This window comes from Engraulis encrasicolus, chromosome 11, assembly GCF_034702125.1.
Source record: "Engraulis encrasicolus isolate BLACKSEA-1 chromosome 11, IST_EnEncr_1.0, whole genome shotgun sequence".
NCBI classification, from domain to species: Eukaryota; Metazoa; Chordata; class Actinopteri; order Clupeiformes; family Engraulidae; genus Engraulis; species Engraulis encrasicolus.
The window spans coordinates 18994427-19013339 of NC_085867.1; the positions used below are offsets into that span (position 1 = coordinate 18994427).

Consider the following 18913-nt stretch of genomic DNA (forward strand, 5'->3'; position numbering starts at 1 on the left):
ACGGCCTTATTCACGCAAGGAGAACCACGTCATTGCATTAAACATCTCCCGACTGCGCTCAAGTCCACGTAGCTTTTGAAAAGTGGTTATGTTGAGAACAGGCTGGACTGGTAATCTGGCACATTTCCTTGTGGGCAAACACTCCTTGGGGGCCGATGCTGTTGGCATTTTTTTTATTTATTTGGTAACACTTTACTTTACGGTAGGCCTCCAGTTACCATACGTAATTACTCTGTACTTTCTGGGTAACAGAAGGGTAACAGAGAACTTGCATGGTATCTAACGGTAAAAAGGGTAATTACTAAGTAAATACCATTAATTGGGTGTAACAGAGATGTTTGATGATTAGATGGTCAGAAAATATGCAGTAGTTTCATAGTAATTCTTGGGCTATGTGTATTACATGGTATGCACTTTGTAATTACCCCCTTTTTACCCATTAGATACCATGTAACTTATTTGTTGCCCTGTTGTTAAGCAGAAAGTACACAGTAATTACTGTACCGTAAAGTAATGCGTTACCAATTATCTGGTTCACAATTTGAAGGGGAGCAGACGAAAACGCCTGTACCTTATTTGTCCCAGTCCAATCCTGTGTGGAGAACAAGAATACTGGTCGTTTGTTACTGGGTTTGCCTTTTTTCTTTTTTAATTGAGTGAAAAGACTTTCATGCCTGACTGCCTTGTACAAACAATAGTATAATGGTGCTCTTATGGTATAATGCTTTCAGGACGACAATGAACATTAGATTAATGAATCACACAGCTCTGAATGGCGTAAAGCTGTTTACATTACAAAGAGCCACAATGGTGTATTCTTCGTCAAAACCCAGGCTGAAATGGAGAGAGGGGGAAGAAAAGCTGTCAATGGTGGTGGAAACCATGACCTCAATAACTAGGAGTAGCCAAACACCTTTTCAAATGGCTTAAGTGTTGTGACACGTGAACAATTCAATGCACATTAGACCAAAGGACTAATTCAGGGCAAAAGTGCAAGGAGGGGGGGAAAAACAATACAAAAAGTTTGTCACATAGCAACAAGTTATTGCTCCCGAGTCCCGAAGCACAAATTTGCACGTTTGAAATAAATAAAAATCTTTTGTAGACCATTTTCACTGCATCCTCCCATGTAGGGCCACTGAAGGCTTTGGCAGGGCCCAGGACAAAGTCATCTTAAAGGGTCCCCTCCCCACCCAATACACATACAATGCAACAAGGACCCAATTCTGAGTCCCCTTTCTAACTGGGCCCGGGACAACTTGCCCCCTGTCAGCTTCCCTGCTCCCATATGAAGGACACACCTGTGGTTTTTCTTGGACATTGAATGTGAAAAGACACTTATTCAGTTTGATACTGATTGTGACCTCTGGTCAGCACGGCAAACGTTTTCAACATCTGTACAGAACATATGAAAATGGACCAGAGAAAAAGAACACAGATTCAAAATGTGAGCCTGTTTAGAGCTCTTAAAAATGAAGTGCCTCCTCCGTGCCACTGTTCAGTCTTTAAAAAGGTGACTTACATTCACAAGGCAGTGTTTTTAGCTGTGCGTAATCGCACAAAAACTCTCAATAACACTGTAAAAATTGGTCCTGAAGTAGCTTGAATACCATTGGTAGACGAAAAACAATGTCTTTTCAGCCTGTGCTTTTTTAATGTCTTCGAGTAGCTTCATAGCTTCAAACTAGCTCCTCTCCTCTCTTCTCAGTTGAGTGCGTTGTTTCTTTTCCTCTAGTGCTGACAAATTAGGGGTCCACACTGGTGCTTGTCGGTGTTGTGCGTGAGCGTCGGGTTTGCCGCTTGAGTGTCATAGCATGCCCATGGAATCCTGGGACTCAAGCTCACTCGATAGAATGCGTCGCCCGTTGTCGCTGTAGCTCCGGTTGGGGAGGAGGGATAATCTGGTGGGAGAAAACAAGAGGCCAAATTTAGATTACTGGGATGGGATTATTTGAAATGATGATCAGATGAGTTATACTGTACCCCATCTACCATCAACTATAAGGGATTTGATCTGTGTCGATAGGCCTACCTTACTTACTCTCTGTGGAACGACCGTGCATGTTAATTAGGCCTATTGAGGAATTTAATTGCTCATTTCCCCCTTGGGTGTCTGTAGTCTTGTGAATTCATCCGTCTAGTTTGAGAGTGGTATTTTGGTCATATTCTAGACCAATGATTCCCAACCTGTGGGTCGCTAAGGTATTCCAAGTCATTTTCTACAAATCTTAATACGTGTGTATGTGTGTTGTTGACTTATTTGAGTTGTATTGTTTATTGGGTCAGAGATGGGCTGAGAGCATTTGTGAGAAAAGGTGGAAAAGGTTGGGAACCTAGGGCTGGACTGCGGGGAGAAATAGGGCCCGGGTAATTTTGGCTTAAAGGGGCCCCTCATAATAAGCGACGTAGATCTGACTCACAGGTGGGCCTTGCACCCTCGTTATATATATATATTTTTACATTTCTGAAAATAGAGGCCCACAAGGGTGCAGGTCCCACCGGGAAATGTCCGCTATGCCAGATGGCCAATCCAGCCCTGTTGGGAACCCCTCCTCTAGACATATCTGCATGTATAGGATCTACAGTAAATCCGCTGTTAAAAAACAAACATCCTGTTGAGATTAAAGCTGTTATTCCCATCCTTGGCATTTTCCTAAACCATGATCCCTAATGATTTCAACAGCCATAATAAATATGTCTTGACAGTTTCCTGATTCCTACTCACCTTGCGTGCTTACCGGCTGCTCACTGCCACTACAGTGACCCTCTTTATTTACGTTTCTGTTGTAGGCTATAGGCCTACCTCAAAGCTAAATATTTGCAGTTTGTAAATTAAACTGGGACTTGCACAGAAACTAGACACAGAGTATCAACTTTCGCAGAATGTCTTAAGGTTGTCTTCTCACATGTGACTCATTTGAAAGATACATGAATATTTACATTTAATTCCAGCAGAAATTGTAGTCAGTCAGTGTGGGAGAACAGTTTACTTTATTTTTTTATATTATTATTTTAACAAAACGCTATATGTCCATTTTCAAAAAGCTGTAGCGGTATACCTGTATATGTATACTGTTTTACTTCTCAGTTACATCACTGTTAGAATTTGGGAAGAAAAATATCTGTTAACACCAACCCATTTCCAATTGCCATGATGCTACCTTACAATCGAGATTTTTAAAAGACTTAAAACATTTGCGTTTACAATAAATGTTTTTTATAGCGTTTTGAAAAAGCTCTCCCATTCTTACTGGTAGTGGATTTACAGGATTTAAACTCCAACTAACGCTCACCAAACCTGAAGACGTGACGAAAGTGAAAGTGAAAGCCCAGCTGGGAAACTCCAACACCCATTGTCATTTTGACACAGCACTCCACAGCACACAAATGTTCACTGAACACAACAAAGTTGCATTTTATGCCTCACCCGTGCAAGGGGGCAGCCCAAAATGGTGCCCCAAGGGATCAGTGCGGCAGGACGGTACCATGCTCAGGGTACCTCAGTCATAGAGGAGGATGGGGTGGAGTACTGGTTAATTACTCCCCCCACCAACCTGGCAGGTCGGGAGTTGAACCGGCATCCTTTGGGCTACAAGTCTGACGCCCTAATCGCTTACCCATGACTGTGAGGTGAAGTGAAGCATTTTATATCGACAGTGAACCCAGTGCTTCATTAGTTTGCCTTCATTAATGCTTGATTACAGTTTTTCTCGATTGCTTACACACAATTTTCGGAATCAGTTCTTGAATTATCAAAACTCTACACACAAATCTCCAAACCTCACACACAACGGGCAAAACTCTTCACTACCTCTGAAAAATGCACGTCTTGTCTCAAAACAATGTACTCCCTTCTAAAAAGGTAATTTTGTTCTCAAATGACACACACAAGTAGTCATTTTAATACTCTTATGTGAACCATTGAACAGTAATATGCACAAGGTAAAACTCTATATTCAACTTGACACACAGTAGAAACGTATTTTCTTCAGTGTTCTACTTACTAAAGAGGGTATTTTTCTGTAGTAAAATACTGAAATATTATTTTTGGACTTGGAGTACACAGATGTGTGTATATTTTACAATTTTCAGACATTTGAAAAATTGCTGATTTCAGATTGTAAACCGGTATGAAGAGAGTCTGCTCATGTGATGAGGAAGTGAACATTGTATGGTGGTTGATTTTAGTATTTTGAATGACAGTGTGTTCAATGCGACAACCAGGGATTTCCTTCGTGAAAATTGTGTGTAATCCAGATAATTGTGTGTAGTGGTTTGAAAAGAGTGTGTTTTAAAACTGAAATATGAGTGTAAAGAAGAAATTGTGTTTAGTGTTCAGTGACATTGGTTAGGGGAGTTGGGAAATGGGTGAAATGTTCCGAGAATTGTGTGTGAAGTACCAGAAATTGTGTGGAAGCAACCGAGAAAAACTGTAAAACAATTGAAAAGTAAAAAACTGACCCCCACATCATACGAAAACTTAAAATTAAAAAAGAAGAAAGATCATACCAAAGATTCCAAAAGACAAACAATTAAACCAACCACATTGTGAGTACATGCAAAAAAAATAGTGAAGGACCCATTCAGGCACCATGGAAACACGTTGAAACACAGCACACACAGAACAGAAAGACAACGACATTGAAGGGCCATCACCACCACACAGAGGATCATCATCATTTCCTACGTTTACATGAGACATTTAATTCTGAATTAACTCACTTTAATTCTGAATAAAGCTTAATTCCGCTTTTAATTTGTCATGTGAACACTTCACAGTTCAGAATTAAATGAAAGATCAAAGTAAACTCAACGGAACTACATATTTAATTCTGAATTATTCATTCGGAATTAAAACGTCATGTAAACGTATCCAGTGACATTGAGGGCCAGTCACCACCACACAGAGGGAGTGTATCATCATTGTCTACCTAGGCATCCTGTTGCCATGGGGGTTTCCGCTGTAACCGTTTTTCAGGAGCTGCTGCAGAGTTGGCAACGGCACCTCATAACATGTGTTCCTGATTGGCAGACGACAGCAACAACAGAAAGAAAAATGCAAAAATGTATAAAAGTGTTCTGTCATATTTTCCTTATTGTTATGGTCAGGAAAAAGACTATAAAAGCTCTCGTACACTGACAATTTTGTTTTAACTTTTTATTCACGGCGAAATAGTCTGTGTGGTTTTTTTCCTGATCAGCGATTTATGGTTCTTCTTCAAAGCTTCTGGCAGCTGAGATGTGCGGAAAAAATGATAAAGTTTGCTTTATTATGATGATAAAATGACCTCTGCATTCCCCGAATAGTTAAACATTGTGAAAAAAATAAAAATAAAAAAAATAACCTGTAAAATGAACAGTACATAGCAGTAAGATGTCCTCAGCAGTATCCCTTCCCTAACTGCCTCCTTGATATGTACAGTAGGCCTAGTGCAGTCATAGATGTGACATGTATTTCAAAGTTGCAATAGAGAAGACTGCTTACTGACGTCATAAGAGCGTATTACGACATGGCCGCGAACTGAGTGACTTTCTTCTTTTACGGTCAGTACTGGCGGCCTGGTAAAGACTTTAAAAGTGCAATGCCACTACCGCCATGGCTGGAGTGTGGAACAAGTCATAGGACACTGTGATTTTTTGACAGCCGTCATCAATTTTCCCCTGCAATTAATTTGGCCACACACTGAATATTGATTGAACTGGACATCCTCTTTCGACCAGGGCCAGAACTCACAACAGCCACTCGCACCCACAATGCAATTCGAATTCAGCACATCCAGAGTGATTTTGCAGTTTCCGGTGTAACATTTTTTATCCATCATGGCGTCGCACCAATGCACACCATGTCCTCAGACTACGTCCCCGTTTTACACCATGGCCAATGCATTTTCCAGTCATTAATAGTTCTTTGGTAATATACGTTCTATGGTATATATACTGTATGTATCATTGGACATTTGCGCCTTTAAGTCCCAGGAGTCTGTTTTCGCGCTGGGGAGTCTTGTGGCTAATAATGGCCACCAATTGGCATGAGCAGCGTTTCTTTAAAACCGTGGCATCGGCAGCTCCGAAGGGGTGGCAGATTTTATTGTTTGGTGGCGACTTTCACTAGGGTCAGGCCATTATTATTTGGGCGTCAAAGCCTCTAATTCATGTGTCAGTGTGGGGAGGAAGCTGCACGGAGAAAAACAGGAAGACACTCCAGCGTGTTGTGAACACAGTGAAGAAGATCATTGGAGTACCACTCCCCTCCCTGCAGGACATTTACACCGCACGCCTCACCCGAAAAGCACTGATGATCATCAAAGACACAATCCACCCTGCACACAAACTGTTCAGCCTCCTGCCCTCTGGAAAGAGGTACAGGCGCCTCCGTTCCCGTACCACCAGGCTTGCAAGCAGCACGATGCATCAAGCAATCAAGATACTGAACACTCAACCCACTCTCCCTTCACTGTCAGCCTCTAGCCAGCCAGGCCACTGACAACCCTCCCCCCCTCATCCCCACCACCATATCTGCGACTGAACATTCCACCTGCACTACTACATCTGTGACTGAACTTTCAACCTGCACTAACTCAAAACATACACATGCACACACACACACACACACACACACACACACACACACACACACACACACACACACACACACACACACACACACACACACACACACACACAATCACACAGCACTTTCTGCACTAAACCCAAACATACACACACTGACACACAAACTCATACTCACACACATACACACACACACACACACACATACACAGGTACACACACACAGACGCACACCGCACTTTCTACCTGCACTAAACACACACAGACACACACACACACACACACACACACACACACACACGCACACAAAACACATACAAACACACACACACACACACATACTGCTGCTGGTGTATTTAATAAAAACCTTTTTTAATTATTTATTTCTTCAAATGCTACTATTACTATGTCAGAACGCTATAAAGGACTTTTAGAAAAAGCACAACAAAATACCTCCTCTTAATGTATGTTCTCTACAAGTCTTCTGTTGTCCAGTCTTGCACTTTCAATGTCTGTATGAGCAATGTCTACGTCCATACTGTCTATGTCCATGTATGAGTACTGTCTATGTCTATACTGTCTATGTCCTTACCTAGATTAGTCTATGTCTGCATGGAAGAGCAAGAAACGCAATTTCAAATTCTTTGTATGACCAGTGCATGTAAAGAAATTGACAATAAACTTGACTTGGACTTGAACTTGACTTGTCATGGAAAGGTGGTCGTGCCGTGGAATGCGCTCCAGGCGGATGGGCTTCTCAAGGAGGGGACCTTTCTAGAAGTCAAGTCAAGTCTATGTCAAGTCTAGTCAAGTCAAATCAAGTCAAGTAGATGTACTGTACTGTGTGTTCAGTGTTAAGGGTGCGCTTTGCCGTGCCCTATGTTCTATTTACTCACCATATGTTTGCTGTGATAACCGTGTGCTGTGCATTGAGACTCTCTGGCCATTTTGGCTCATACTGGTGTGGCTGTAAATGCCCTGCCCCATGGAAATAAAGTGGTCTGTGTAGCGTGTACCATTCCAAGATGTGCTGTATTTAAGACTTTGCATTAGAGAATTGACTGTTGTTCCCATGAATCTGGTCTCTGTGGTCCTCAATAAACCTTTTATTGTGAGTAAGTTAACTCACTGTCCTAAGGGACCGGCGTGGTCAGGATTTAATACAAAAATTAGTATTTCCAATCTTGATTAGAACCACTCTGCTACATGTATGTATGTTAAATGGTCACAGTTACTAATACAGTAACACACAAATGCTATGGTTGTGAGTGACCCTGGTTTGCATTAGGCCTGTAGTATTCATTCTCATACACCTGCTCTGATCCACTTCCTTGTATCTCCATCTTCACTGCACTATCTAACAAAGGCAGAGAGGACAATAAATAATTCACCTATACCAGTTTTCCACCAAAACCCGGCTGTGCTGTGTCGTGCTGTGTTGCGCTGTGTTGAGCTGAGCAGGGCTGTCAAATCAGAATGGTTGGCTTTTCCATTCGAAAACGTGCAGCCCCCAAGAAGGTGGGACCTAAGGCAGCACCTAAGGGACCATCTGATATTATGGAAAGCTAAAATGTGTCTACACCAGCGATAAACATTTGCAGAGCATTTTTTTCAGTTTTCCTTGTTCTATTTTATCTGCACTTCTGCAGATAAAGTGAGCCAATGATGAACGCATGATATTGATGGTTGAAATGCAGCCTCACTGGCATGGGTTACTGTTGAGGATATCCAGCTTAGCTGCTTTTGTAAAGCAGCGGTTCTCAAACTTTGTTTTCCTGCGCACCCTCTTGTATATTTGAATGGTTCGCTTACAGCCTAACTGCAACAACCCATTGCACAACTTTGATTAATATTATAGTTTGACCAGCATTGAGGACTTTGCACAATCGCATGGCATAATTTTGCCTACGCGGGTATACCTGTAGATAGCGAGCCACACGGTAAAAAAAAAAACACGTCAAATTTACAGTGAAAAATTGGCGGCTTTGGTTGTACAGTGACAATGTATCTGGCTTTATGGTCAAGAATGTTAACATCTAGAAAAACAACATTGCTCTCACCCATCCTCTTCCATGACTATGCTCGTTACTGTCCTGCCCCCTCATCTTCCTGACACCATCACTGAGGTACCCTGACTGTGGTACTGGTCTCCTCCCCATCTCCCACCATCACTGAAGTACCCTGCCTGTGGTTCAGTTAAAAAAAAAAAACAGAAAACATAAGGCAAAATAAAGAATAGTCTACAAAATGAATGTGCAATGTGCAATGTGCTATTCTTGTGCTTTCATTGACACTGATGATTTACAATGTTGGGGAACATAGCACGCTACATGTTACTCTCGGGCAGAAATTCCACTTTTATTATTTTATCATCTCCACAAATTTATTTATAAATCACTTTTTAAAATAAATATTTCAACATCAAAGTTGGTTAGCCTATTAAATAGGCTAACATATCAAATATATGTCCATGGAGACTGACCAGTAGAGCTGATTATTTTTTTAATAACAGATATAGTAATACAAAAGAAGTGGAGATAGGAATGTGGACCAAATGACAAGACTATACTTTGTCGGAGAAAGTGACTGCATGGTGGACTATACAACTGCTACTGAAACGCGAATGGATGAATTTACCTGCTCCCCTTACCCAGAGGAGGGAAAGACTACAGGGATGAATAGTCCTGGCTAGATGTAATCATTTTACTCCTTCTGCCAAGTCCCGGCGTGAAGACGTGGGGCGTGAGGTCATGCTTCTTGACCAATCAGTGGGCTGGTTGTCAACATACTGCTCAGCTCGCTTTAGCCAGCAAGCTGGCTGTTGAGCTGAGTTGAGCGCAAATCGAAACGCAAAATGTTGGCGGCTGAGTTGAGCTGTACCGGGAAAATATGTGCAGTGGAAATGACCCACTACTGTACTAGACTGAATAGGATGATTATTGTAATTGATATGGCTGTCAGCCTTGTCTTTATCGCTGTTTTCTCTCTCTTGCCCTGATGATGGCCTGGGCGGTGGCCGAAACAGGTTTGCATTGTTTTTAAGTCAAATCGTGAAGACTATTCATAAAATATTTATTAAAGCAGTTTTGTTTTAGGAATTGATTTGGCATCTCGTTTGCATGTAGCTGAGAATTTGAGGCTCATTTCAGATTAGGTGCATCCTGCCATCATAGTTCATGAGAGGTTTAGATGTGCAGATTTCAGCTGGTCAAAATAAGATTTACAAATCTGTGTTTAATTTGAGGAGAAAATGGCCTTCTCATGTCTTGGAAAAAAGCACTCAAACACAAACCAAACCATTCCCATTTGAAATGGATGATTCCAGTCTGGCCTGTATGGGCATTCTGTTATGGCTGCCTGGCTTAGATAAACAAACAAATGGACTCTAGGCCCTGAGCGGTGTCCAAAATTGCTTCTTTGACGTCAAGCAAAAACAGAAACAATTGTACAATTAATACTTCGACAGTCAAATTTACCATCATTTGTAATAATTAGTCTTCAAAAACTTTCAGCGACAGCATCTGTGATAGTTGTTATGAAAACGCCTCATAGTAATTGCCAGACATCATCATGGAAGGTATGTGTCTGGATCACCATCACCACAAAGTAATGCAGAGTCCAGTTTTTAATTAAATAATAACTGATGCTCTCGTGTTCAGCGAGGCGTAAGAAACCTTATACTGTGAAAGCATATTAAATTAGTGTCTGCAAATAAACCTCCAAAACAAACACAGAGCAGCATCTTCATTTTCTATTAAATGCTCTCAACGTTGAACTAACACTTATCTCTGGAGAAAATTACAGTGGAGTATTTAAGGCCTTATGTCCTGGGAAAATAGTTTTTATCTTCATAACTTTAATCTTGCCATCTTGAGCCTATCACCCAAAAAAACCCTGCTTGGATCTATTTTTGGCTGCACTTACAGTTCATTTTAGGGCAATATTTTTACTGGAGGAACATATCAATAATCAACTGTTATCTCTGACTTTTCTGACCACATTCCCACAGAAGATCCCTAGTGTCAACTTCAGACTGAATGATTGATGTCCAAAAGATACTCTGGTTACCAACTGAAGAATGAAGGCAAACAAACTTTCAAGTCATTGCTGCATATCTCCCTTTTTAGTCTGTCTGTCAGATTTCACGAAATGCTTTTGAATGGGTCCATTAGCATCATGGGTGATTTTTTTTGTAAATCTCTTCTCTTTTCTCTTCTCCTTTCTTCCATCTGTTTTGGCTTGGTAGGTCATCCAGAAAACAGGCAGGATACAGCCTCAGATAGTGATCTACGTTCTTTTAAAAGAGGTTAATGCATCCAAACCACGGACGTGTTAGGGTGAATGTTCCCCGTCTAGGTGAATTTGCACAGTGCAAGTAACCTAGTTCAAACTAAATTTGGAATGTGACACTTAAGACTACATCGGATATGTCTCCACAGCACTCCTTACATTCAGCAGACAAAAAACTGCTGTTTCCTCTGACATGCCCCTCACATACAGTACAAGCAACTTAATTCAAATGAGGAAAGTTTTGCTGTGTGGTTTTCCTTGGCTGTGAAGGTGCTTAAGTATTAGTAAAACACTGATGAAGGCTCTTGTAGCCGAAACATCTGTCTGACCCTGCTATGAATTAATTAAAAAAAGAAAAGGGAAAAAGAAGAAACTGAGTGTGATCTATTCCCTACTTGCTTAATTACTTCAGAGACGCACCAACAAGAAGGAAGAGAGCATTGTGGAAGATAACTTTAAGTATTGGTAATAAAAAAAAACACACACACAAGAAAACATTTTACAATGCTACTTCCATAGACGTCAGAAGTGATCCTGCAATCCTCTAAGCTGAAAAGTATAATTGAGGCCAACATTGGGTCCAATGGTGACCAGCTGTTAAATAGTGAAGACTGCTCCAGTCAAAAGTGGTTCCCTGCCTGCTTAGGGAGTTTGTATAAGAAGTTTGTGTTGGCAGCCAATTTGAGTAGGAACATAAATTGCTGATGAGATGTAGTGAGATGTGCTAAAAAAAAAAAAACGTTTCGCTGCTCATGGCATTCCTAAAATAATCACCCTATGGTTCAAATTGGTGAGATTGGGGCAGGCGGGGCTCCAAGAAATGAGCTAAATGAGTATGTGTTTTTATAGGTCACCGTGTCAATGAGACTCTGGAGAGAGGTCTAATCTAAAATTCCTGCTAAATGTGGACAGAACAAGATGTGTTCAAATCCTCACCAGCCCCTTGAGACAAACGGTTCCACTAGACATGAGAACAACAACATGGTCCCCTCAAGGGTCCTTCTCAAGAGTCATGAAAAAATTATAACAATCAACCAGTCTTGTCAACACTAATCATTTTATATATTTATATGGTATTTCAACGCCATATAATCCATAACTATATGCCATTTTTAATTGTGTGTGTGTGTGTGTGTGTGTGTGTGTGTGTGTGTGTGTGTGTGTGTGTGTGTGTGTGTGTGTGTGTGTGTGTGTGTGTGTGTGTGTGTGTGTGTGTGTGTGTGTGTGTGTGTGTGTTTGTGTGCGTGCGTGCGTGTGTGCGTGCCTGCGTGCGTGGCATGAATGTATGCACCTATGGCTGCTCTTATCTGTATATGTTTTGTATTTTAATTTTGCTTTACCTGCCCAGGGACTACAGATGGAAATTAGCTGTAGTAGCTATAATTGTATTATTTATTGGCTGTATTTTTACTTTTTAAAACAATGACTCTTCTGCATGGTCCATGTTTGAACTAACTTTAATAAACTAAACTAAAGTAAGAACTGGAGAAATGGCTTGAGCCCTGGGCAGTCAATCTATGTCCAGTTAGTTTCACATGATGGGGGAATACAGGCCATAGAAGACATTAGGGGTGGCATGGTTCTCAAAATTCGGTCCATATCACGGTATCAAGGTCACGGTCTTCAGTTCTTTACGGTTCTTCTTATTTAATTGTTTTTATTCACAATGCACAGTGCACTAGGAATATTAAATTATATTTATATAATTACAATTATAATGTAATGATGCGTAAGTTGAATTAGACCTTTTGCATGTATCCGAGAACCGCCTTTTGTGATAACCTACACTTGCACTTAAACGGTCGTCAGATGATGTGCGCTGTGTGAGCATTCCAATTCTTTCAGATGGTTGATAGAATTTCTGGCCACTGCATGGATTGCGGTTTGCCAATGCCACGGTTTGCATGTCACGCTTTTGTATGTGTACTGTATGAATTGTATGCGGTTTCCGTGTTCGGTGCGGATCGTGCCATACCCGTATAGGGCTACACAGTGACACTGGCTGGACAGGCTATTATGGCATTGTCTATTTTTTCATCACATCTTCAAGTTTCTGGTAACACTTTATTTTAGGGATACATCTATTAGCACTAATACATACAATGTCCCTGTATAAGTAACTTGTAAGGCATGTACAAAGCAAAATCAAACATTTGTTAGGCATGTATTCGCAAATGTCTTGTTCATGCACAATAAGGGATTTATTACCAATTTAACCTTAGTAAGGACCTAGTAGGCCTTAGCAATTGCTTAGTACATGCCTTACAAGTTACTTATGCAGGCATTAACATTGTATGTATTAGTGCTAATAGATGTATCCCTAAAATAAAGAGTTACCAAGTTTCTTTTGTTTCAGACATGTAAACGTTTTTAGCTTTCCCCTGATATGTTTCGACGGTGAAACTTCCGTCTTCATCAGCGGGTCACATGGATGTTGAAGTGTGACGTGCTTCAAAAAAGCTGATGTTGTGGAGGTGTGAAGCTGCCTGTCAATATTGACAGTTTGAAGACGGAAGTTTCACCATCTAAACATATCAGGTAAAAGATAAAAACTTGTACATGTCAAAAAACAAAGAAACGTAAAGATTTGATACAACTTTATAGACAAAATGGCAGTCATACCCCTATTACATTTTTTCATGTTGCGCACCGACCCTGGGTAACCAGATGCAAAAGTCCATTCCATCAATTTGATTCCAAAATATTTTAATGTAGTTTGATATATTTTTCATCACCAAATGTAATAAAACCAGGAATCCCTCGTGGATGAAAACGGACAAATCGAGGGTGCAGGAGGTTGCATACGTAGAATTAAAATCACCATCTTAATTTCATTACATTCCACAAACCCTCTTCTTTTTCAGTGTGTGCAATTCTTTCTTTTTACCTTCGCCGAGAAGGTTATGTTTTGACCGCTGTGTATTTATTTATTTATTTGTGAATATGTTTGTTTGTTTGTTTGTTTGTACTTCGTATAACTCAGACAGAAGTGAGCCGATTTTTATGAAATTTACTGGGATGATTGGTCAAGACCCAAGGAACAATCGGTTACTTTTTGGGAGTGATTGGGTCAAAGGTCAAGGTCACGAAAAGGTCAAAAACGTAAATTTGCGATATCTCAGTTAATTGGCATCCAATTTGCCTGAAACCAGTGCCAAGATGTGCAGAATTCAATTCCCGATCTTGTGATGTGCCACACGTCATGGTGGTGTCCATACGTTTTTTAGCGGTTGGGGGTCAACAGTCAGTGGGGTCAAGACCTTGCGAAATGCACGTTTCTCATCTTAACTCGGTCAATTCTGGACCGATTTTTATGAAAATGACATCAAAATTTCAGAAATGTGTCCACCACAATCTCCATACTAGACTAAATGGAATGGACACTCTGTCGAGCGCATACCTTCACCAACGACACTTTATTCCGGTCCGATTTAAATGAAACTAACACCAAAATTTGGAGAATGTTATGCCCCACACTCTGAAGATGGCCAGGAAAAAATAAGTGGCGTAGGCGAAGGTTTGCGCTCTACCGAGTGCCCGCTCTAGTTTTCTTACTTGTTTGTTGATTGCCACAACGTGCCAGAATGATCTTGGCTTCCATAAACATGATTGTGATTTAATTTTGCCATCTGCTCTGCAATGTCCAGTCCAGAATCAGATTAGATTTTAGACCAGCAGTGCGATGGGGGCACCGTGCTCTGAGTTACCAAGGAGGAGGCTGTCCACAGCCGGGGTGAACTGACACAGTTGTGGGAGACTCCTCGGAGAGAGAGAGAGAGAGAGAGAAGGAGGGAGAGGGAGGAGAGAGAAGGAGAGGGGGAAGAGAGAGAGAGAAGGAAGAGAGAGAGAGAGAGAGAGAGATAGAGAGAGAGATAGAGAAGGAGAGGAGAGGAGAGAGAGATGGGGAGAGAGAGAGAGGAGAGAGTGAGAGAGAGAGCGTTTGGCCGGCTCTGCCATGGAATGCGTTCGTCATCTTGTCTGGCTCTCGTGCGCCATGGCCACTCAGAGGGCCGTGAGAGGTTTCGCAGCATATTTCCATGCTGTTGTAAATGATTTCTACATAAGGTGTGTGCGTACGGACAATGAACGTGGCCAGCATGCATGTGGCATCATGGCGAGGGCAGGAGGAGCCGCCCGAGCGCAAGCCAAAGGCTTGGCCGTTTCAACACGGCTTTGGAACATCACCGCTAGGACAGGCCTGAGGAATTCTCAGCCTCCGTGCCACAGAAACGGCACAAAGTCCCCTCCAGTAGCTCGATTCACTAACTGCAAGGCTCTCCTGCTGTGGCCATCTCTATTTGATTGCACTGAATCAGTCAGATCCCTACTACCTACTTAACAAACTGGGCAAGAGGCAGCTGTGTTTCACAGATAAGCTCACTTGTTGAGAGATATCTTCACACACTTGCAGAAGGTAGGTCTGCACACTGAGGAATAAGCTCCAAAAAACGTTGCTGTTTTAATTTAATAAACTATTTTTATAACGAATTTATTTTTGGAGCTTATTCCGCAGTGTGCAGACCTACCTTCTTCAACTGTCCGACACTTTTGTCTAGCACCTGCAACAAGCGACTTTGGATGTGCGTACCCTTCCCAAAACGACATATCTCTTCACAATAATAAATATAAAGCCCTCAGCCCTCTCTAATGAGGATGGTAACCTAAACAGAATTGCTGTTCATATGGTTTAGCTACTAACTACAGTAAATGACCTTCGAGCATACGTAAACATTATTTGAGCGGTTCCGCGGAGGTTGCTATTCAAACCTTTAGATCGTCAAGCATCGAAAGCATACTTGCTTAACTGAATGTCCTAAAATAGCTTTTCATATGTTTGTACACGCTTATTCATATCACAGTTGTTGCTAAAAGAAATGAAAGTGCCCTGAGGTATGCCTGAATCAAAGAGAGTTTCTGTAGACTGTATTTCTTATTTATTCTTCAAAACTCACAAAGTCCTTGGCTTTATTAAGACACCGTAAGATAACATCAGTAATCTGCTTCAACTGGGATAGCCTGTCCACGTCCACGTATGATTTTCACTCATGCCCAGTAATGTCTAGTAATACTCCCCAGATGTCAACACCAGGCTCACATAACCACAGCAGACTCCCAACGCTTCGCCGTTTCATGCATTCTTAAAAACAAGTCTTTAACAGTGTTTTGTCCTCCTTTAAACAAAAGCACACCGTCGCGTCACAACAACTGGCCTATGTCAGAGTAATGTGTTTGACCTCTGAACCAGAAAAGTGGAAACATTTGTGTTTCCCTCAAAATATTTGAGGAGTTACTCTAGTGTCAGTTCAACATCCCAGCCGCTGAGATAATGATGTATACTCCATACGTGAGGAAGTTCAGAGATAGCGCTCAATCGGTCTGCCTTATGTCTCTATGAAGAGGGGGGAAATGTAATATCGTTGCTTCATGCTTTAGTGAGGTTAACCCTAGCAAGACATTTAATAAAAATGCACAATTCATTAATACTACAATTTGTACGGTATGTAATGTAATACAATGTCATATGTAATCCATCAAAGTAATCATACAGTAAACCCACGCACTTCCCTATGGCAAGTAAGCTTCAGTCAGTCTTGCAAAGGTTCACACTCACAAACACACAACTACTTTAAGGGCTGGACTGGGGGAGAGATGTGGCCCAGGCACTTTTGGCTTAAAAGGGCCCCTCATAATTAGCGACCCAGAACTGACTAACCGGTGGGCCCTGTCGTGCCGAAAAGTGAGTGCCTGCCAGAACACGAGTGCCCTCATTGAAACCAATGACATTTTTTGAGAGAGAATTATACACATTTTTGCAGAATGAATTACATAATTTATGAACTAAAATATGCTTATGAAACATTACTCGTCCTCCACTTAATATGAGCTATTTGAATGAAACTGTAACATTTGTTATGACAATTCTTCGATTCTTTTATGGAAATAATACTGAAATTGTAACCAGTTCTTTGTAATACTTCCAGAAGGAATGTAGATTCTTTATTGATAGGCTTTCCATCTTAAATTGTGTCGGATTTATCTGCAAAAATGGGTAACAAATGTGTGAAAAATTGGTCATTGGTTTCCATTGGTTTCAATGAGGGCACTCGTATTCTGGCAGGCACTCACTTTTCGGCACGACAGCCCCACCAGGAAATGCCAGCTATGCCAGATGGCCAGTCCAGCCCTGACTACTTTCCTCCGCCATTAAATGGAACTGGGCCTGTAGTGATGGTGCTTCATTATTCTCTTTGGACTTAATTTTTTCTCGTTTGCAGTTAGAACTTTCAACAGATATTACACACCACGTTAGTAATTTAGAAAAGCAGTCTAACTCAGCAGTGTGCAATACCGCATTCCTCTGCTTTGGGCGCCCAATTGTTTCACTCGTTGACATAAATGTATGTCTTATACTGACAGTGCGCTTAGCAGATGTTATAGCACAATCCTACGGAGGCTTTATATATGTGTATTTCACGTCCAGATGAAATCACTCATTGCTGACAGAACGTTTTCCTCCCTATCTATTTAAAACGAAAGCCTTGCCAAATACATACAGTATACACCCCCTCAAGCACTATTTTATACGTTAATCTAATCTAGTCACAAGATAGACAAAAATAGACCTTCGAGCATCTCACATCCATACCAATTAATGGGCAGCCTGAGAAGAGGGGGATGACTTTTATTTGGCTCTGGCTGTGGAGACACCCTTTTTAGAGAAGCACTACTTCACCGCATACCTGAGGACCATGAGGGTATCTCACTCGCCTCAGGAGATCATTGCACTCGGGGGGAGCTGTCTGACAGAACTCGTTAAACATTGCACAAACACACTCTTGAAGCGATAAGGGTTGGCCAGAGAGAGATAATCTAGCCAAATTCAGCCACGCTACCCCCTCAAACGTAAACCCTCTGGCTTAAAAATACCACAAACACAGTTCTGATAATCATTCCTGACAAGATTTGCCAGTGTTGCCGCTCGGACGGGTGAATTGAAGCTGACGCTATCAGACGGAGGGGTTGCTGTTCAGGCGCGCATTTGCCCTCTTCCTGCTGAATGCCTTTGCAGTAGCCAAGAGACATCAGTCGGAGCAGAGCAGAAAAGAATACCTCAGTTGATTGAGATCTGATGGTTTAGAAAACTGAAGAGAGAAAGAGAGAGAGAAGGAGAGAGACAGAGAGAGAGAGAGACAGAGAGAGAGACAGAGACAGAGACAGACACAAAGACAAAGACAGACAGAGACAGAGAGGCAGACAGAGAGAGGTGGGGGATTTTTGAGCGTTAGTTTGATGTGACCATCATGTTTGACCTGAATGGAGCATTTCATTCTACTGGGTGGATAGTCGTCCATCAGGGTGCAGGGCCAAACTAAACAAGCTTATCAGTAAAACTTTTGGGTGCTGATTACTCGTATGCGGATATTTTTAAATGCAGATATTTTTTTAATCTGTTAAAGTATAAACATGACAGGTGCATAAAAATAAAAACTCCATTGTGACAGGTGCGATTGTAGCCCCCTAAATGGGATATTTTTTTTTAACTGGAGTTTTAAAATGCATGTGTGTGTGTGTGTGTGCGTGCGCACGCGTGTGTGTACGAGTGTGTGTTTGCAATTGCATGCATGTGTGTTTGTCTGTTAGGTTTCGTCTATGCCAAAACCAGCAAATATTCTGTCTATTTTAAAAGTTTGAAAAATGTGAAATTGATACAGTGACCTTGCTTGACCACGTCTGACACAATGTATGAGACACAGCTACTGAGAGGATTTGTAGACAGAGCAGGAGAATACTGTAGGACAGAAAGATGTAACACAACTTCAAATCACCAGCCGTTTTTGTGATGCCTGAAGGACTAATGTCAATTGTTTGCGCAGTTGTGTGTGTTTCCTTTTTAAGAATGCATACCAGGGCTGGACTGGGGGAGAAATATGGCCCGGGCACTTTTGGCTTAAAGTGATACTGTCCCATTTTTGGAAATAATCTTATTTTACACCTCCCCTTGAGTAAAATAATAAGGTTTTACCGTTCTCCTGTACTTTCAATCGTGTCCTAG

The 18913-nt window shown here is 41.4% G+C and overlaps 1 protein-coding gene across 2 annotated transcripts in view; it reads right to left on the reverse strand.

Moving 5' to 3' along the window:
* Positions 1–353: 353 nt before the first annotated feature.
* si:dkey-247m21.3 (5-hydroxytryptamine receptor 4) overlaps positions 354–18913 on the reverse strand; it is a 67474-nt gene continuing 48914 nt past the window's right edge. Inside the window, exons 7-8 of one of the 2 annotated variants that reach the window (XM_063210140.1) lie at positions 4932–5021; positions 354–1901 (exon numbers count right to left, since the gene is read on the reverse strand). In XM_063210140.1, coding sequence (XP_063066210.1) covers positions 1808–1901; positions 4932–5021 — 184 coding nt within the window. In that variant the 3' untranslated portion in view covers positions 354–1807. The remainder of the gene's footprint in view (positions 1902–4931; positions 5022–18913) is intronic. The other variant, XM_063210141.1, reaches the window with a different exon arrangement.